Consider the following 19445-nt stretch of genomic DNA (forward strand, 5'->3'; position numbering starts at 1 on the left):
TGAAACAAAAAATGATTAGGAAGTAACTTTATCGCCAAAAAAAAAAACTTTTATATCATGAAATAATTTGAATTTCAAACTCATTTTTTTTGTGTCCAAATAAATTTTTATTTTATTTTTATCAGTAAATCTACATCAATATGAACTCAAATTTTTGCTTTGTAATTTTTAAAACACATCTTTTAATCGTATCCATCTCTCTTTCTCTCTCTCCATTTTTCTTAAGAGCAACAAGTGAATCACACACTCACACACCCCAAAAGTGGTGATCGATATTTTCACAGGGTCGCAGCAAAGTGCAGTGTAAAGCCGTTTGTCCCAGGGCCTCGACAACGATCATAAAGTCACACTTATCCGACGGCTCTTTCTTTGCCTATTGTTAATGTTTGTTTAGTATTTCATTGGAAAATAAACAGGAAAAAATGAGCTGCAGCTGCTGAAGGGCAACCAACTGCTATGAACTTCTGTGCGCCTGTCAAATTACCTTGAGATAATTGGTCTAGATCGAGGTTAAACGACCTGCAAAGCGGCTCCAATCAGCTATACGAATAATATATTAACAATAAATCATCAGCATGGATTTCCATTAAAGTATCGTTTGCATTAATTGGGCAACTTTATTTTGGGGGGCCCATAATATGATGAAGTGGCGCCAAGCTTGTCATAACCCGTTAATTAGTTGGAGTATTCTAATAGGCGCGCAGAAGAAGACAAAAGGAAAGGCCACACAAACAAACAACAAATTTTACATATACACACACATACACATACATAGATATTTAAATGTTTACATAAAATGTAAACGCACAAAACGCACAATAAGAAGAAGATGCCTCCAAAGGGCCACGCACCAGCCACTGTGTTTGTAGGTTATGTAACTTCATTATTGACTCTTTTAAAGAGCGAGAGAGAGAGCGAGTGAGCGTTTAAGTGTGTGTGCGTGCGTGCGTGCCTATAATAAAACGGCATTTGTGCTAAGATTAGAGGGCATTGAAGAGAAAGAGGGAGAGAGTGATTAGAAGAAAGAATGAAGCGAGAGAGCGACGACTGCAGTGGCATTTCTGTAGTGCAGGTGTCATGGCGGAACTTGCCTTTGTGTGCGTGTGTGTGTGTGTGTCCGTGAACATTTTTGATAGATTTTTTTCTTTTCTCTCTTTTTTGGGCAACAGTTTTGTCATCTGGCTATCGATATCTGTGCGCCTATTCAAAAAACAAGCGATATTTAAATTTCAAACATTTATATCGGAATACTTGCAACATAAACAAATTAAAAATCACCCAAAATATTTTTCTTTTTCAAAGACATTTAAATCTATTCACTTTAAACTTAAAGAAGAAAATAAAGTACCACTTGAAATGGAACTGATCTATCTAGCTGTTTCCAATATTTAAAGCATCTAAGCTCAAAGAACAATAAATGAATACATTTATTGGAACTGGCTTTAAATTCAAATTGAAATTGATTCAAATACGCTTATTCGAATTCAATACATACTCATTTCTGGCTAACTAATTTATAATTTAGAGTCTAAATTTTAGACTCTAAAATTTAGACTATAGTGAACTCGTGTTATTATTAAATATTCCTTTGTTTTAAACAGAAAATAATTTGGTCTTAAATGAATCTAATTTGATTTATTGATTTAATTTATTTACGTCAATCTATAAAGCGTTTACCTCTCAAAACTGCTTATCAGTGTGCAAATAATGCCCAAAGTGGTACTAAAAACATATGTATATAAATATAATGGGAACATCTAACATTAGCGTGTCGACGATTAGATACCCTCTCTGATCTTTCTTAGTTATTATAATTTTAATTATGTATATCATATGATCATGATACTGTATGAATTCAATTTGATTTTTTAGTCCTTTGATGTATTCTTTAAGACGTAACACTCGTGACAATATTATTATACCATAGGGAAGGAAGGGTATAATAGGTACATATGTACACATAAATTTCATATTTGTAAAAGTAAATATATGTGAATAAACAAGCGAAATAAGCGGAAAATCTTGTTCTTAATTTAGCACATAGACCAATTGATAGTGTAAACATAATTAATGTATTTGTTGCTTGTTTGATGATACAGTTAATGAAATTTCTTTGTCACTTGTCCGATGACAATCAAATCAACTAAAAACAATTGACTTTGGCTTTATCAATAATATTGTTGCTACTTCTTATCAATGATTCCAATTATCAGCGTGTAATTGCACATTTGTTTTTGAGTCACAAATGGTCTACATATACGTGCATATATGTATATCTCTATATGAATGTATTCATATATATTTGAGAGTGAGTGTGTTAAGCTATTGATTGCCTCACGTGCTTTAATGAAACCAGATTAGAAATTCAGATAATCAAAGTCTATTTTTGAGTGTACCTTGACATGAAATGACGTTAGAAAATAAACGGATTGAATACAATATATAGTAGTGTATAAGAAACAAGTTGTAAACCAGAATCGAAACCCTTTATCAAAAAAGATGAGGGAATAAAATAACTACATTAAGGTATTTTAAAATATATTTTACTTAATCGTATTCTTATAGTTATGTATATTCTTTAAAAAGTCAGGAAGCCTTCAGTAAGTAATAAAGGAAAAAAGAAAAAACAATGTAAAAATAAAGTCTATCTTTCACAAGTTCGCAGCCTAGATAAGAACTAACCAAAGAAATGAATGTTATGAAGAACAGTACAAAAGATTGAACATACTCATAAATCTTTTGAATCGCACGGAAGTTAATTGATTAGCTAATCAGGCGACATAATTCCCAGCATTTGTTTACTCATTACAGCGCACTGAGAGGAGGTTCAATTGAAGGTTAGAGCAACTATAACTTGGTCATTAAAAGAGACAGCCAGACAGTTATAAAATCATAAAAATATACATATTTACAAGTTTGTATATGAATACCTGTAAATCTGTCTTGATGTAGTTAAGACTAAATGACAAGTGATATGGTAAGTTCATAAAACAAGATAAATTTCGTAAAATATTTGCAAATATTTAAAAAGGTGAATTGCGTGCTGTTCATTCGTTCATTTTGTGTTGAGTTCCTAAAACAAAAACTCAAAAGATAAACATAATAAAAACAACGTTGATTATCAAGTATAAAGATACCACCATTCCGCCCACCCCTCACTCCACCGTCATATGACAAGTTGCCACTGTTTGTTGTCGCTTATCAGAGAGTAGCTTTCAGTGTGCTTTGTTATTTCTGACTTTATTTGAAGTGCACAAAAGCGGCTCAAAGAGGTTCGAAGCGGTTTGATCGAGCTTATGCCTTTGTTTTGTTTTCGTTTTTGCTGTTTTCTTTACGTATTTGGTTTTTTATTTTATTTTTTCTTTCAACTCGAGAGCGTATTTGCCAGCTTGCAAAAGCAAACGAAACAACACAAAGGCAACGACAAATGACCACACCACAAAAACATACAACAACAAGAGAATGAGGCAATCCCAAGAAAGAGAGGGACGGAGAGAGAGAGTGAGAAACAGAGTTGTTGCTATTATTATTGAGTATGTAAACAACATACATATACAGTATGTCAAGTAATTGTTTGATAAAGAAAAAATATATATATGCATTTGTTTTTAGTTTTTAAATATAGTTGTAAGATATTCATGCATGCACTTATAGAGCAAGCTAATAGTAAATTAAAAATAAAAATACGCATTATCATTGAGAACTGCAAGAAATTCCTAAAAAAAAAAAAAAAAACAATTAGGAAATTTTTTCTTAACTTTACTGCACTACTGACACATATATTTTTGCAACCCTTTAAAACTTGCCACCCTGCTCAATGCAAAACTTTCCACATGACCTTGAAGTAATGCAACATGCAATGCAGAACACAGAAAAAACTCAGCAACATAAAAACGGCAAGGATAAAAAACAGAGCACAAGTTGCAGGCATAACAAACATCAATCTAACCGGTTCCTGTGACGTTGTATTGCGGAAAAGAAACAGAGAACAAAAAGACAATAACAACAAAACATCCTCAAGGTTACCCAGTTCGCAAGAGATGCCAACTAAGGACAAGGGGCGCGAATTAGGAAGATAGATAGGAAGGGGAACAAAAGCTGCGCTGTTAACAGGTTTTTGGGCAACCCTGACATTGGCATTGACCATGAACATAGCGACGCAGGACATGAGAGAGCGTGCCTAGCGTTGCCAGACGATTTGAGCTTCACTGTTGTTGTAGCTTCAAATGCCGTTGCGGGTCTGTCCTTGAAACGGAGAGAGAGAGCATAAAACAGGAGCGTTAAATCACATTAAGCTTACATATGACGCAATATCTAAAGAAAAATGGAGAGGCAGAGCGAGAGCGAGACAACGAGAGAGTTTGTTTCGCTTTGTTAGATTAGACTGAATGTCGGCAAAATTTGTTTACGTTTTCGGCAAATTTTCCATCCGTTTTGTGTTCTGTTTCTTAAGCTGGTTCATTCATCAAAACAAGGGGAAAAAAATAAGTATATCCAATTTCAAAACAACTTTCAACTCAAAGCCCGAAGCAAATTACATTAGCAAGAACTGGCTAAAAGTAGTTTGGAATTTTGTTGTTGCTTTGTCTTTTGCGTCGTAGTTTTCTGCATTTTTTTTGCCACATAAATATGAGCATTATTTGTATTATGGATTCTTCTTTCGCGCAAGCGCAGCAAATATTTCCCACAGGAAGTGTTCCCTCCATTTAAGCGGTATTTGCATTTCAAAAATGTGCAAAGAATTTTGCTGACAAAGTCAAACGGAAATAATAAAGTAATTGAAGATTTGTGGGTAAATTGTATTCAAGATTTGTTTACAAAAACTATAAAACGCTAACCACTTTTTTATTTATGTTTTGAAAATGGTAAACAGAGAATACAAGGAGATACAATCTCCAGCATAATATGACATGGAATTTATAGTCGAATTAAAAGAAACATATGTACATACATGCAAGTAATTTATTTTTTTAATCAATAACTTGACATACTGTAGTTTTATTTGCTATTATTTATTATTGATCGAGTACTTCAACGTTTTGTATCTTTGGCTAAACACACGTATTCGCCGGTATCAGATAGTTTTCAAGTAGAAAAAAAAACTATTGGCAGTTTATGCCATCGTAAGCCATAATCTAATCAGCTATCACAAAATGTTGTTTACGAGTTCAGTAAGAACAATTGCTTGATATACTCTATACAATATTACAAAAACAAAAACCACAAATCACTCAATGGTTTTTCGATGCTTAGAGTCCAAATAAGGATAAAATTCACCTTCCGCATTGAAATCAGAGAAGATTTGACAAAGTTATGACAGATGAAAAATATATAAATAGAAGTAGTTAAAACTCGATTCCGCGAATTGTCGATTTTTCCATATATATTTACATCACTAGTTTTTGGAATGAAATGGCATTTGAAATGCAACGAGATACGTCTAGAAGCCAAATAGGTGAGAGGCAGGTGATTGACACGAAAGCTGCAGACAAAGCAACAACAACGACAACAGTGACAAGGGGGGCGTCTGCGAAGCGCGAATAAGAAACAAGGTCACTTTGCCAAAGCGCAGTCACTTGCAGTGTGCAATAATAATAACAACAACAACAACAAGACCAGAGAAACACAAACAAATCGAGAAGTGTGTACACACCTATTTATGTAGTTATGTCTAGACAAGTTTAATAACTTGAGCAATGCGTATTAACATTGGAGCGAAAGCTTTTGAGTGGGAGTGGTAAAGGAAAGAGAAAGAGTGAGAGTGAGTGTAAGAGCGATAAAACGAATGTGGAAGAGCGAGCAAAATGTAATGTGACAGCTCTTGAACTAACGGCATTGGGTTCAAGGCAGTTTTTCTCTGCGTTTTGCATGTGTTCTCGCAAAATGCATGCAAAATGAAAAGAGAATTTTAAACAAAGCATTAATAATATTTAAATTTAAAATAAATATTATAAACGCATTATAGTAATTTCGTAAATGCTAATTGCGTAATTGTGCGTAACGCATGACTGACAAATAGAATTTGCGTGCAATTCGGTCAGGCCAACTGTCAATTAAGTGGCACTTTGTGTCAATAAAAAGCAAACAAAGCGAATCGCTTGAACAATAAAGATAATGACAGACCTCAGTGTGAGGGGGACGACACGAAAAAAGCCTAAATTAAGTTGACGCCGCACAACATGCAACAACAATAGCAACAAACAACAACAACTGTCGCTGAGTAATTTGTGGCCTGCTTTTCAATGAGGCGTTTTGATTAGCGTTAATTGAACGGGCACACGTCGTCGCCCATTTGAACGGACAGCGCCACATGTGGCGTGAATCCGTATCTCAAACTGACCACTACTATATTTAGCGAGCTGTGAAAAAAGATCCGTATGACCAATTGAGTTTGAAAACGGCAGAAAACGCTGCTCATTCATGACCCACGTCATCGGCAACGACGTCAAAAACAGTGTTGGAAATTCAAAAAAATCTCTAAATCCAAAAAACTCTTAAACATCTAAAGTGTTCAGCTAGAAATTTAAGTCAATTCTTTTTTTCCAAAAATTATGCAAGAACCCATCGAAATTTTTTTATTTAGTGAATTTTTAAAGTAAAGTGATGAATTTATTCGTGATCTTTCTGATTTATCAATGTCCAATTAATTTCTGAGTTAACTCCTAAAATGTGCAAAAATCCAAAATATATCTCAGTTAAAACTTGAAAACATCATATATTTATGTGTTTTTAACTGATAAACTAAACGGAACTTAAAATAGCATACCTTTTTTAAAAAACTACCCATAAGTTAATTTGCTATTTTTTTCAAAACAAATCATTTTTTTTTTTGCGATTCTTTCTTGCAATTGGACTTTATAAACAGCCGGATTTAAGGGGAAAAAAGCTATACTGACTTGCACTAGTCAAAGCCCCCAGAAAAATATATTTATGTATCTTGAATCTGTGACAGCGAAATAAATTCAATTAGCCGGACAGCTACGAGCCCAAATATTGTTAGAAAAAAATACAAAGAAAACAAATCGAAAATAAATAATGCATGTTCGTACAAATTCGAGTATTTTCTCTCTTATACTTGGAATGTTTGTTTTCATAAAACAAATTTAACACCAGGTGTCAATTGGTTGAACTTAATCGGAAATCATTTTACAAACATGCATATGCATCTCCAGAGCAATAAATAAAGCGGCGCCATGCTAATAGTTGATCCAACGTGAATCAGAAATTTCAGGAAAAAAAGTGTTTCCCGAAGCGCGAAGATGAGAGTTCTGCGAGAAATTCGAAGAATATTATTTTTTGTTATTTGACGCTAAATAACGGAAAGTAATTGAATTCATTTCAATCTATGGGTAAAAACTGCATAAAACAAATATCTTATTGCAGTTGTATTATTTCAAATATCGAATTAAATATTTTCAGTTGTACATTCTAGCTGAGATGGGAATAGATAGATTAAAGGCATAGCTACTAACATGGAATATAATATATATTAATATAATAGTTATAGATTTTTTATTTCAGACAGTATTTTGGTTAATTTAAAATAGGATGGAAAAAAATAAGATATAATGGGAATAGATTCAATCTATCAGACGTTTAAAATTAAAATTTAGATAGATACATTTGTTAAAGTAGGATAGATTCGATATAGAAAGAATAGATGAAGTTTAGTATTTAAAAGTTAGAATAAATATAACATATATAGATTTCATTTACAAGATAGTTAAAATATTTGTATAGTTACAAAAGATATAGAGTTATGTTGGAAACTTACCGTTCCCTTAGGGGCAGCAGTTTCAAGCCACCGCCGACGCCACCGCCGCTGCCCAAATTGGATACCTTAAGCGGTATCTTGACGCTGTCCGAATCGCTGCCACTTTCAGCGCCAGAACCGCCGCTGCCACCGCGTTGGGGCAGTTGCCTATTATTGCCAGTGCCCGGTGCCTGGGGATGCTGCTGCTGCCTCTGCTGCTGCTGCTGATGAGGCTGGCGGCCACAGGAAGTGGGCCGCTTTATGTTGCGTCTCTCAACCGGCACAACGCTGGATGCATTGTGGGTGGACAGGCTGCTCACATTCATCAGGTATTGACCCATATTTTCAATTTCACTAAAACCATCACCATCACTGGCACCGCCCACAGCTGAGGCTCCTCCGCATTCATCCAGTCCACAGATTCCGATACCGGCATCTCCTCCCATGTGCACATCGGCGCTGCAGAGTTGCAACGCTGCAGTGTTGCCACCATATTTTCCATTCTGCTGTTGCTGCTGCTGCTGTTGTTGTTGATGATGTTGTTGTTGCTGCTGCTGCTGCTGTTGAGTTTGGCTGCTGCGCTGCTGATGATTTCGTTGATAATGCTGATGATAACCGCCGGCGCCGAGTCCCAACGCTGCCGTTGCGTTGCCTTTATTGTTGTTGTTGTAATGCCTCTGCTGCTGCTGTTGCGTGCAGATGCTGCTGCCAAATGTTGCGCCAAATTTTGTGTCCCGATGTGTGCCATCTAATGAGATATTCGATAGAAACGAGATCGCAGCCAATCTGCGCCTGTGTCTCGTCTTGTTTAGCGAACTTGCCATTAGGCACTTAACCGTTATCAACTTGATAAATGCAATCGAATGAAAGAGACGGCAAGAGCGAGAGCGAGTGCGAGTACGATACTGATATTGCGGGCGCAAATCAGAGAGAGAGTCAAAGAGCGCGATCTTCTTAGGTTCTACTGAGTGGAATGTGGAATGTATGTGGATAACTTTCTCTGTTGCACTGCGCGAACCCCAAATTACGCACGCACAAAAAACAAAACAAATATTTTAAAGTTAGTGCAATTTTCTGATTGATCTTATTTTATTATGATTGTTTTTTTTTTGCTATTTGTTGCGAATTAACAGTTAAACTGTTTAGTCTCTAAATTCGATGTCGAATTAAACAACAAATTACTTAAACGCGCCATTGTAATAACAAATTTCAATTAAACACTTTATTAAAAATTTTGATTGCAATTTATTGCAATTTTATTCACGCTCACGTTCTATGAGTAAAACGAAACTGCGTCCAACCAGATTGACTGCAAGTAGAAAATTAAACAAAAATCGTAAGCATTAAATCAATAAATGTTCATAAAGAAAAAGCAGAACGAAAAGCTATTTATTCTCATGCAAAAGCTTTTCACAACCTTAACAAGGAACTACTTTTAATACATATACAAATTTTTAATTTAATTCATTATATGTGTCGTCAGGAACACATTCAAAGTATACGCTTATGTAAGTATGAGTTTGTTTTTGTTTTTCTTTTTTAAATTATTTAAATATCTTAAATGATGTCACTCATGTTCACTCATCATTTCTGCAACTTCTCGCGGAACAAAGCGCTTGACGTTTTTTAAATCACTTATATAAAAATAATTACATGTATGTAGGTAAATCATACTCTCTATGCAAATTGCATTACAATGTCAATAAACTCTCAATGCAAGCGTCGAAAATGAATTGCGAAAGCTTTTTCTGCTGCAAGTTTCAATGTTGCCTGCAAAAGCTGCGGCGCTGAAAGCTTTATGCAGTCCAACTGTTGTTGTTGTTGTTATTGTATGGCCATGTGTGGGTGGCAACTAAAAGGCCGGCAAACACGGTAATATCATAAACCGTTTGTTTACCTGAGTATGAACCAAAGTGGAGAGGGTTGAAAAATTTCCACTATGAATACAAATCAAAACAAGCGGTGTGCGTGGAAAATTTTCAGTCCAACAGCTGACACCAACAACAATAACAACAAGAAGGAAGAAGAAGCATTTTTGGGTTGTAATACCAGTTAGTCTAATTGGATACCAATTGCGACCAGTTAGAATGCGGCACGTGCGCAAGTGAGTGGGAAAATCAATGCACAAACAAGTGTGCGTGGATCAAAGAACGTGTGAAAATATTCACACGCACACATACATATTTATGCATGATTCACACCCACGCATAAAATCATATGACGTAGGCGACAATAAGCGATAAGAAAAAAAAATACCAAATATTTATCAGTTTTCACTTACCCACAAAATGTAGTTATACTATTGGTTTCCCACACTTTTATTTATAGGATTTATTTTATAAATTAGAAATGTTTCAAACGAGCCATTTTGTACTATTTTTAGCAATTTCAACACTTTTTTATCAACTACGAACAAATTACACACACTTGAATAATTTTCTATTTTGTATTTTGTTTCTATGCGCAGACTTTGATTTCGCTTTGCGCTGCTGCTTCTTGGACTGCCACCCCGCCTTCTTGCACCTTCTATTGCCGACGCAGCTGCTTTCGTTGCGTAAATTATGCAAATCACAAATTGCTAACAGAACGTGTTCGCTGCTTCGATTTGGTTATAAACAAACAGAGACCTTTAATTTTATTTATAAACTTATTTGTCAAAGAGCGACGCGAGCTCGAATTCTAACACGAGCGTTATGATTGATTCGGAAACAACAACTAAGGCCAAGAAAACATAGCTGTATTTATATAAGGTGACGTCTTCGTTGACAGTTGTCAAAAGTGCTTCTCGGCTCTCGGAGAGAGAGAGAGAGAGAGAGAGAGAGAGAGAGAGAGGAGCCTTCGAACTGTCAAAATAGGTACCACAACGAGCGAATGATGTAGACGTCACCTTAAATAAATACACCTTGCGGCGTACTTAACCGAGGGCTGCCACCCCGATCTGGTTTGATTTTTGTACTTAAAATAATACGTACATTTCCGAAAAAGGTATTGGATACACATGTACCTTTTTTTTTAATTACAACTTTTTAAATTGTTATTGAGTTTTCTGCATTTTTTAATTTGCAATTTTTATTAGTGCTGGCAGCTTGGCCGTCAGTGCAAAGACGACACAGCTGATTTTCAAATGTAGATTCAGTGATGCCAACTTGTCTTAACAGTCATGTCGCAACATAAGACGGGTTGGCATAAAAAATAGCTGTAACTGATTAAAATCCCTTTTTGGCGTGCACTTTAGAATGGCTTAAGAAAAAATACAATTAGGAAAACATAGCTGAATTTATATTAAATATAGACTGATTTCGGCTAGAACTAATTTTTAAATATATCTAGAATTAAACTTTGAAAACTGCCAGAACTAGCTCTAAAATAGCTAATTGAAAATTACTTTCTGATTGCGCAAAAAAATAGTATCAACCATCTCTAATAACAGTGTATGCACATTATGTTTTCTTGTAAAAGTTTTGGTAGCACTGGAGCTCCACCCTCTCCGTTACTTGGGAGTGGAAGAAAAAAAAGCGAAAAGAAACATGTAAAATAGTAAAGTTCCTTGGAAATCAGTTAGCATTATCATTATCCATTTATCACACACCAACATCCAAGCACACCTTTACCCAAATACCACCGAAGTAAGCCAAAATGGACCACAATGAGATTTCTATGTGCATGGACGTCAAATTGGATACACATGACAAGCGCGCCATTGCACTGCGCTACAAAAGTTGGACCAGATGTCAGGTGAAAATCGAAGCCATCAAGTGTGTGCCGTGTTTTCTGCGCCTCAGTTTCCAATCTCTAAACGATGATGAGCCACAGCAGCAGCCGCAGCAACCACAACAACATAAATTGCTAAGTATTTCGGTTAATGTGCCTGGAGTCAACATCAGTCTGGCAACATCGCGCACCAAGCAACATTCGTATGGACTTTTTTGGACGCAGAATCGACGTGATTGCTTCATATATTTTGCACTGGAAACGGAGACTGCGTGTCGTCGCCACATGAAGTGGATCAAGAAGTCCATCAAGAACCTGGAGCTGTACAGACAAGTGTTTTTGGAGCAGCGCAGGCTCAGTAGGGATACCAGGTAAATAAACTCAAGTCTTATTTAACATTTAATTATAAACTACTTTATGTATAATCTCTACAGTCAACGCGGCCCTTTGCCCAATCTTCCCGATTCGCTTTGCTTTGAGCTGGACGCCAATAGCTTCAACTTTTCCGCACGCGTCTCGCAAATCTATGAGGAAATCTTTGATGGCAGTCGCATCTCACGGGCATCGATTGCCTCGGGCATCTATGAGGAAATGAATCTGACGTCCGCCAATGCGGCTAGAGCAATCCTGGAAATGCCACCTGCATTGCCGCCTTTGCCCGCACATCGCAAACGCATCAACACCTTTGAGTGTCAGCCTGGTGAGATTCCGCGCTCCAGCACCAATCCCGAGTCGGAGCTGGCCAAGAAGAAGAAATACAAAAACATGCTGGACAACATCTTCGGCCAGAAACGACGTTCGGGCAGCGCCAGTGTCGATGGACCACCACCGGAGCGGGATGAGGAGCGGGAGGAGCAGCAGCCACAGCAACAGTTGCCACTATATGAAAATGCTCCCACTCCGGAGACAGCGCCCCCACGAAAACGCACTCCAAACATTAAAAATGCACAACGTAATAGCTTCTCTAGTCCCGATCTATCCAAGCTCAACTTTCTGGACACATTTGGTGAGGCGCTGTCCAGCGAGGAGCTGAACATCAGTCTCGAGGATTCCGCTATTGAAGATAATTCCCGGCAAGCGCTGCTCGATCAAATTACACGTCATGTAAGCAGAGCAGATTCGCTGGAGAGCCTGAATGTGTCGGAGCAACTGCCGCATAACTTTAACTTCTCAGCCTGTAATACGTCCACCATCAATCTCATTGGCTCCAATGGTGCTGTCTCTGTCACCAGTGGACAGCTGCTGCAGGCGAAGAAAAAGAAAGTGTTGGTGGACGATCTCAATGGATACTGTGTGATGGCGCCCATTATTCAAAAGATTGACAGTAATGGTGAGGTGGCGCTGGAGAAGAAACCCAGTGCCAGCACCGCATCCACCTCATCCGGCTACTCCACGGGCTCGTATAGCTCATCTACCAGCAGTTGCAACACCGACGAACAAACAGTCAAGATCTCAGCTCCTGCTCCAGTTGCTGTTGCTCTCGAGGCACACAACGAGAGCGACATTTATGAGCCGATGCATGTGAACTCGTTAAACAGTCATAATAGCATCTTGGCCGATCATCTCTATGAGAATCTGTTGGCATTTAAGGCATCACAGGAGCTGGAAGGGCAGCCCCTTGGTCTTGGCTATGGCCTGAGCACCAGCACACCCACCGAATCACCATTGCTGCCTGCTCTGCCACCCAAGCAGCAGACGCCCACAACAGATCAGCGGGAACAGCTGGAGCAGGAGGAGGAGGATTATTATCAAACACCACGCAAGTCCATCATCAGCGTCGATGATAAGATACCTTCCTATTATCCCAACAGCTGTGACACACTCAAGTCCAAGCGACGCAGTCCCAGCAGTGCAGATGCAGCAGCTCCGGGAATGCGTCACTTGGTCAGCGCCAGATTAAGGCGTGAGCGTAAGGAGAATCTCTACATATCATCGCCTCAACAGATTATCGAGCAACGGCAAAAGACAACAGCAACATTGTGCACAAATACACCAACAACCACATCTACATCATCGTCATCATCGTTAGCCAAGACTAAAACGTTAAACAAAAAGACTGCCGCCCATAAAATCTCCGAAGGTGTCTATGCCGTCACCCATGCAACCAAGCGTATTAGCCACAACAACAACAACAATAACAATAACAACAATCAAAATGATATACAAGCTGCGGAGGAGGAGCTGCTGCAACTGGCGATGCTGCAAAACATTGATTTCAAGTTCGACGATGGCAAAGCGAGTGAAGCCAGCAGCAGCAATAATCCAAACATTAAATCCAAGACAAAGTCCAGTCAATTGGAGGATGAATATGAGCACTGCTATCAGGCAGCAGAGCGTGCAACACGCATGCTACAAAAGTATGCCACACTGGCCAAGTTTGGCAATTCACCAACCAAACAGCAGCAGCAACAACAATTGCCACTCAAACCAGTCATGACACAATCCCAGTCACCCAACGAGTTGCAACAACAGCAACAACAAGTGGCAGTGGCACCAGTCAACAGCTTAAAGAAGTTTGCCTCCCTGCCACGTTTTAGGAAAATTGACTTTTCGCCGCTCAAGTTGCGACTTAATAATGTATTGCAACGTAATCCAACAGCAGCTCCACAATCGCCGCAGTAGCAATAAGCCAAGCTCTCATTGTTGTCGTTGTTGTTGTTCATTTTTTATTATTATTATTGTATCATTAAGTTAATTGTAATTGATTAATCTGTATTATTCGCTATAATTTATATGTTTCGCATGTGATTTATCCAATTATGTTTCAAGTTTCAAGTGAGCTGTTTGTATTTAATACGCTCCATTATTTTATTAACTTATATGTTGATCTTAATTTTGTCAGAAATAATATTTAAAGTTTAAAAACATAATTGTTGTGCTTGTGCAGCTCTTTATTTTAAACTAAAGCTTAACTCTAGCCATATTGTATTACTCATCAGTTGATGAATATATATATTCACATATCTGTTGGTTGTTTGTCTACGCAATTATCAATATTCACAATACGTGTGCTCAATTATAAGAAAAAAGATGAAAACGCTTTTATTTATATACAAGAAAATTATACAACTATTAACTATTGTTGATCTATTAACTAATTTCAATAATCTATGCTAAGGCTTTAAGCTTGTCTTGACTCTATGTATGTTTTGTTATTGAGCCAAAACAATTCTAAGCGCCGCTTTAACGCACCAAGATCTCTCTTAATCTTGTAATGAATGTAATGATTTATCATTAATCTAAGAGTTATAGTATATTATATATATGAAATTCAAGAAACGCTCAACTTTTGAGCCCTACGCTTTTTGGCTTTGCATTAAACATATCAACATATTGTATAACTATATTAGTTAAATTTTTAAAATTGCTGACAAGATTATCAAAATCCCATGGATCGCAAATAAGTACTTTGAGTTAATAGAAAAACAAAAGAAAATTATCTGAACGAATGAAAAATGAGTCAAAATTTTTATTATAAAAATCAAAGTTAACTCTTTTTTACACTATAAAAATTAATACAAATAAAATTCAATTAATTTTTTTTTGTAATAAAAAAAAGAGCTAGTTCTGATTTAATTATTAAAATCAAAATTAACTCTTGTTTACATTTTATAAAAACAAATACAAATTAAAATTCAAATATTATTTTAAATATAAAAGTCAAAAGAAGAGTTAATTTTGTTAAAAAAAAAATACATTCGTTACAGATTCTGATGTAAACAAAGTCATTTATTATCATAATAAAAAGTCCCTCTGCAAGGATATAAATTTTATATATTATGCATATTGCAATAGCTTCTTGATAGCGCAACCAAAGCTCAATTGTACCATGATTAAGATGAAAATATTACACCGCAAATGAAAGTCAATAATAATAAAATTACTCAATGCTTTGTTAATGTACAAAAAAGATAAGAATATTCAAAATAAAATGCTTGATTTTGTTCTTAAACTAAGCCTAACTCAACTGTAGACCATGGGTCGTCGTTGCTGATGAATAAACTCCTGTTCGACGCGTGATTCCTTGGGCACCACATAGAACAGCAGTGCTCCGCCCGAGACAAAGAAGCCCTTCTCATCCATAATCTCGCGCAGCGTCTTATTCGGACTGACTTTGTGGACGCAGCCAGCCTTGCGATTCTCGTAGTAGACATTCACAGATTCCGGTCGATAGCTGAGCGTCTTGTCGCACGGCAACGGCTCGGTAAAAAGCGTGTTCAGGCAATCCGACATGGTGGCAGTCTCTGGCAGTTGCTGCTGGAAATCGCTGAGCAGGAATTCGGGATAGGAGAAGGCGGCGGGCCAAATTAAGCTGCTGCCATCCTCATCCAAGTGCACGGGATAATCCTCAAGTGGCAGAAACTTGGGGCGCAACAGATCCTCGCTTATGTTTAGACGTTTATTAATGCGCTGATCATCGAATTTGACAGCACGCTGTTCTAGAGCATCTTTCAGTTTGTGAAAACGTGTCAAGCGGCGTTTAGCCTCCGCCGTCTCCTTGCGCTGATTACGTTCCGTGTCCAGCTAAAAAGAGTGTAATTAAAGATAATTAATTAAGTCTATAAAATCGACTGGTATTTCACCTTTTTCATTTTGTTCTTGTGCAGCAGTGCCTTGGCCTCCTTGTGATCAATGTCCACCTCAAGCAGCTCCTCGCACAGCTGTGTGCACAGATCAAACTTGTCCAGCTCATGCGCACACTGTGCAGCCCGCCAACGGGCCTTGGTATAAACTGGTTTGTAAAATAAGGCACGCTGTGCATCGCTCAATGCGGACCGATAGTTCTTGATAAAGTAATGGGCAGCCGAACGATTGTTGTAGAGCACGGACAGCACATCCGGATTCTCGCATTTGGTTTTGATGCCCTCGCTGAATGAGTAAACGGCCATGCGGAACTTTTTGTGCTTCATGTAGAAGTTGCCATCCTCTTTGTAATTGAGTGCCAGCTCTTCGAGTGTGTTCTCTTCGGGGTCGTATTTAAGCTTCTGCAGTCCCTCAAACATGGGATGTACCTCGTCTCCTGGCTGTGGTGCTCGTTTCATGAAAAACGGATGCTTGTCCATTTCCTCCTGCCAGCGATCTTCCGGCCATCCCTCCTCGTAGCGTTTCTTTTCCAAGCTATCAATAAATTGATCAAGCTCAGCGTCGAGCTGCGCTGCCAGCTCCAGCCGCTCTTCCTCTGTCCAGTTCTTTTTCGTCGCCAGATTCTCCATTTGTGCTGTTGTTTTTCCAAAGCAATTTCACATGCTTTAGTTAAACCTGTTACTTGTTGCAGGTATCAAAAGTAACTGTGACCATGATGATTTCGGGCTGGGCCCGTTTATCGAAAAGCTTCTACTCGATGTCTTATCGATAAATTGATTCAAAAACAACGACCACTAAAAACAGCTGATACAAACAAAAGGTATAAAATCTGTTAAAATGTTAAGATGTCGTTTTAGAGCAAAAACAAATGTTTAGACTCTAAACTTTAGAGCGTATGGAAAATTGGATGATAAACGACTTAGGGTCCAAAAAATATCAAATTTTCTAGATGATAAAAATTTAAATGCAGAATCAATTTGGGGGCCAAATCATGATCTAAATGATATTCAGCTTGAAAATCGGTTAATTTTTGATGGAGTTATGAGAGATCAAAGATATTGAAAAAATGTCAAGGGGTAAGTATGGAAAATTGGATGATAGATGGCTTAGTATCGAAAAAATATAAAATTTTCTAGATGATACAAATTTAAACGCAGAATTAATTTGGGGGCCAAATCATGATCAAAATGATATTCCGCTTGAAAATCGGTTAATTTTTGATGGAGTTATGAGAGATCAAAGATATTGAAAAAATGTCAAGGGGTAAGTATGGAAAATTGGATGATAGATGGCTTAGTATCGAAAAAATATAAAATTTTCTAGATGATACAAATTTAAACGCAGAATCAATTTGGGGGCCAAATCATGATCAAAACGATATTCCGCTTGAAAATCGGTTTATTTTTGATGAAGTTATGAGAGATCAAAGATATTGAAAAAATGTCAAGGGGTAAGTATGGAAAATTGGATGATAGATGGCTTAGTTTCGAAAAAATATAAAATTTTCTAGATGATAAATATTTAAATGCAGGATCAATTAAGAGGCCAAATCATGATCAAAATGATATTCCGCTTGAAAATCGGTTTATTTTTGATGAAGTTATGAGAGATCAAAGATATTGAAAAAATGTCAAGGGGTAAGTATGGCAAATTGGATGATAGATGGCTTAGTATCGAAAAATATCAAATTTTCTAGATGATAAAAATTTAAACGCAGAATCAATTTGGGGGCCAAATCATGATCAAAATGATATTCCGCTTGAAAATCGGTTTATTTTTGAAAGTTATGAGAGATCAAAGATATTGAAAAATGTCAAGGGTAAGTATGGAAAATTGGATGATAGATGGCTTAGTATCGAAAAAATATAAAATTTTCTAGATGATACAAATTTAAACGCAGAATCAATTTGGGGGCCAAATCATGATCAAAATGATATTCCGCTTGAAAATCGGTTTATTTTTGATGAATTTATGAGAGATCAAAGATATTGAAAAATGTCAAGGGTAAGTATGGAAAATTGGATGATAGATGGCTTAGTATCGAAAAATATCAAATTTTCTCGATGATATAAATTTAAACGCAGAATCAATTTGGGGGCCAAATCATGATCAAAATGATATTCCGCTTGAAAATCGGTTTATTTTTGATGAAGTTATGAGAGATCAAAGATATTGAAAAAATGTCAAGGGGTAAGTATGGAAAATTGGATGATAGATGGCTTAGTTTCGAAAAAATATAAAATTTTCTAGATGATAAATATTTAAATGCAGGATCAATTAAGAGGCCAAATCATGATCAAAATGATATTCCGCTTGAAAATCGGTTTATTTTTGATGAAGTTATGAGAGATCAAAGATATTGAAAAAAATGTCAAGGGGTATGGCAAATTGGATGATAGATGGCTTAGTATCGAAAAATATCAAATTTTCTAGATGATAAAAATTTAAACGCAGAATCAATTTGGGGGCCAAATCATGATCAAAATGAAAATCAAAATTCCGCTTGAAAATCGGTTTATTTTTGATGAAGTTATGAGAGATCAAAGATATTGAAAAAATGTCAAGGGGTAAGTATGGAAAATTGGATGATAGATGGCTTAGTATCGAAAAAATATAAAATTTTCTAGATGATACAAATTTAAACGCAGAATCAATTTGGGGGCCAAATCATGATCAAAATGATATTCCGCTTGAAAATCGGTTTATTTTTGATGAAGCTATGAGAGATCAAAGATATTGAAAAAATGTCAAGGGTAAGTATGGAAAATTGGATGATAGATGGCTTAGTATCGAAAAAATATAAAATTTTCTAGATGATACAAATTTAAACGCAGAATCAATTTGGGGGCCAAATCATGATCAAAATGATATTCCGCTTGAAAATCGGTTTATTCTTGATGAATTTATGAGAGATCAAAGATATTGAAAAAATGTCAAGGGGTAAGTATGGAAAATTGGATGATAGATGGCTTAGTATCGAAAAAATATAAAATTTTCTCGATGATATAAATTTAAACGCAGAATCAATTTGGGGGCCAAATCATGATCAAAATGATATTCCGCTTGAAAATCGGTTTATTTTTGATGAAGTTATGAGAGATCAAAGATATTGAAAAAATGTCAAGGGGTAAGTATGGAAAATTGGATGATAGAAGGCTTAGTATCGAAAAATATCAAATTTTCTAGATGATAAAAATTTAAACGCAGAATCAATTTGGGGGCCAAATCATGATCAAAATGATATTCCGCTTGAAAATCGGTTTATTTTTGATGAAGTTATGAGAGATCAAAGATATTGAAAAAATGTCAAGGGGTAAGTATGGAAAATTGGATGATAGATGGCTTAGTATCGAAAAAATATAAAATTTTCTAGATGATAAAAATTTAAACGCAGAAT

The 19445-nt window shown here is 36.6% G+C and overlaps 3 protein-coding genes across 3 annotated transcripts; 1 reads left to right on the plus strand and 2 right to left on the minus strand.

Annotated features, from left to right (window-relative positions):
• Positions 1-7747: 7747 nt before the first annotated feature.
• On the minus strand, positions 7748-10487 carry LOC117784895 (probable serine/threonine-protein kinase yakA). The gene is made up of 2 exons (XM_034622748.1): positions 10035-10487; positions 7748-9062 (listed from the first exon to the last, which is right to left on the minus strand). The coding sequence occupies exon 2, from the start codon at positions 8575-8577 to the stop codon at positions 7771-7773; it is 807 nt and encodes a 268-aa protein (XP_034478639.1). The 5' UTR covers positions 8578-9062; positions 10035-10487; the 3' UTR covers positions 7748-7770.
• A 680-nt stretch (positions 10488-11167) lies between these two features.
• LOC117785144 lies at positions 11168-14314 on the plus strand. The gene is made up of 2 exons (XM_034623049.1): positions 11168-11835; positions 11899-14314. Exons 1-2 carry the CDS (start codon positions 11390-11392, stop codon positions 14084-14086), a joined length of 2634 nt encoding a protein of 877 aa, XP_034478940.1. The 5' UTR covers positions 11168-11389; the 3' UTR covers positions 14087-14314.
• An 858-nt stretch (positions 14315-15172) lies between these two features.
• On the minus strand, positions 15173-16748 carry LOC117785152 (DNA polymerase interacting tetratricopeptide repeat-containing, protein of 47 kDa). Its single transcript, XM_034623058.1, has 2 exons — positions 16048-16748; positions 15173-15988 (listed from the first exon to the last, which is right to left on the minus strand). Exons 1-2 carry the CDS (start codon positions 16675-16677, stop codon positions 15428-15430), a joined length of 1191 nt encoding a protein of 396 aa, XP_034478949.1. The 5' UTR covers positions 16678-16748; the 3' UTR covers positions 15173-15427.
• Between the last annotated feature and the right edge of the window lie 2697 nt (positions 16749-19445).

The sequence above is a fragment of the Drosophila innubila genome, assembly GCF_004354385.1.
Source record: "Drosophila innubila isolate TH190305 chromosome 2R unlocalized genomic scaffold, UK_Dinn_1.0 1_C_2R, whole genome shotgun sequence".
NCBI classification, from domain to species: domain Eukaryota; kingdom Metazoa; phylum Arthropoda; class Insecta; order Diptera; family Drosophilidae; genus Drosophila; species Drosophila innubila.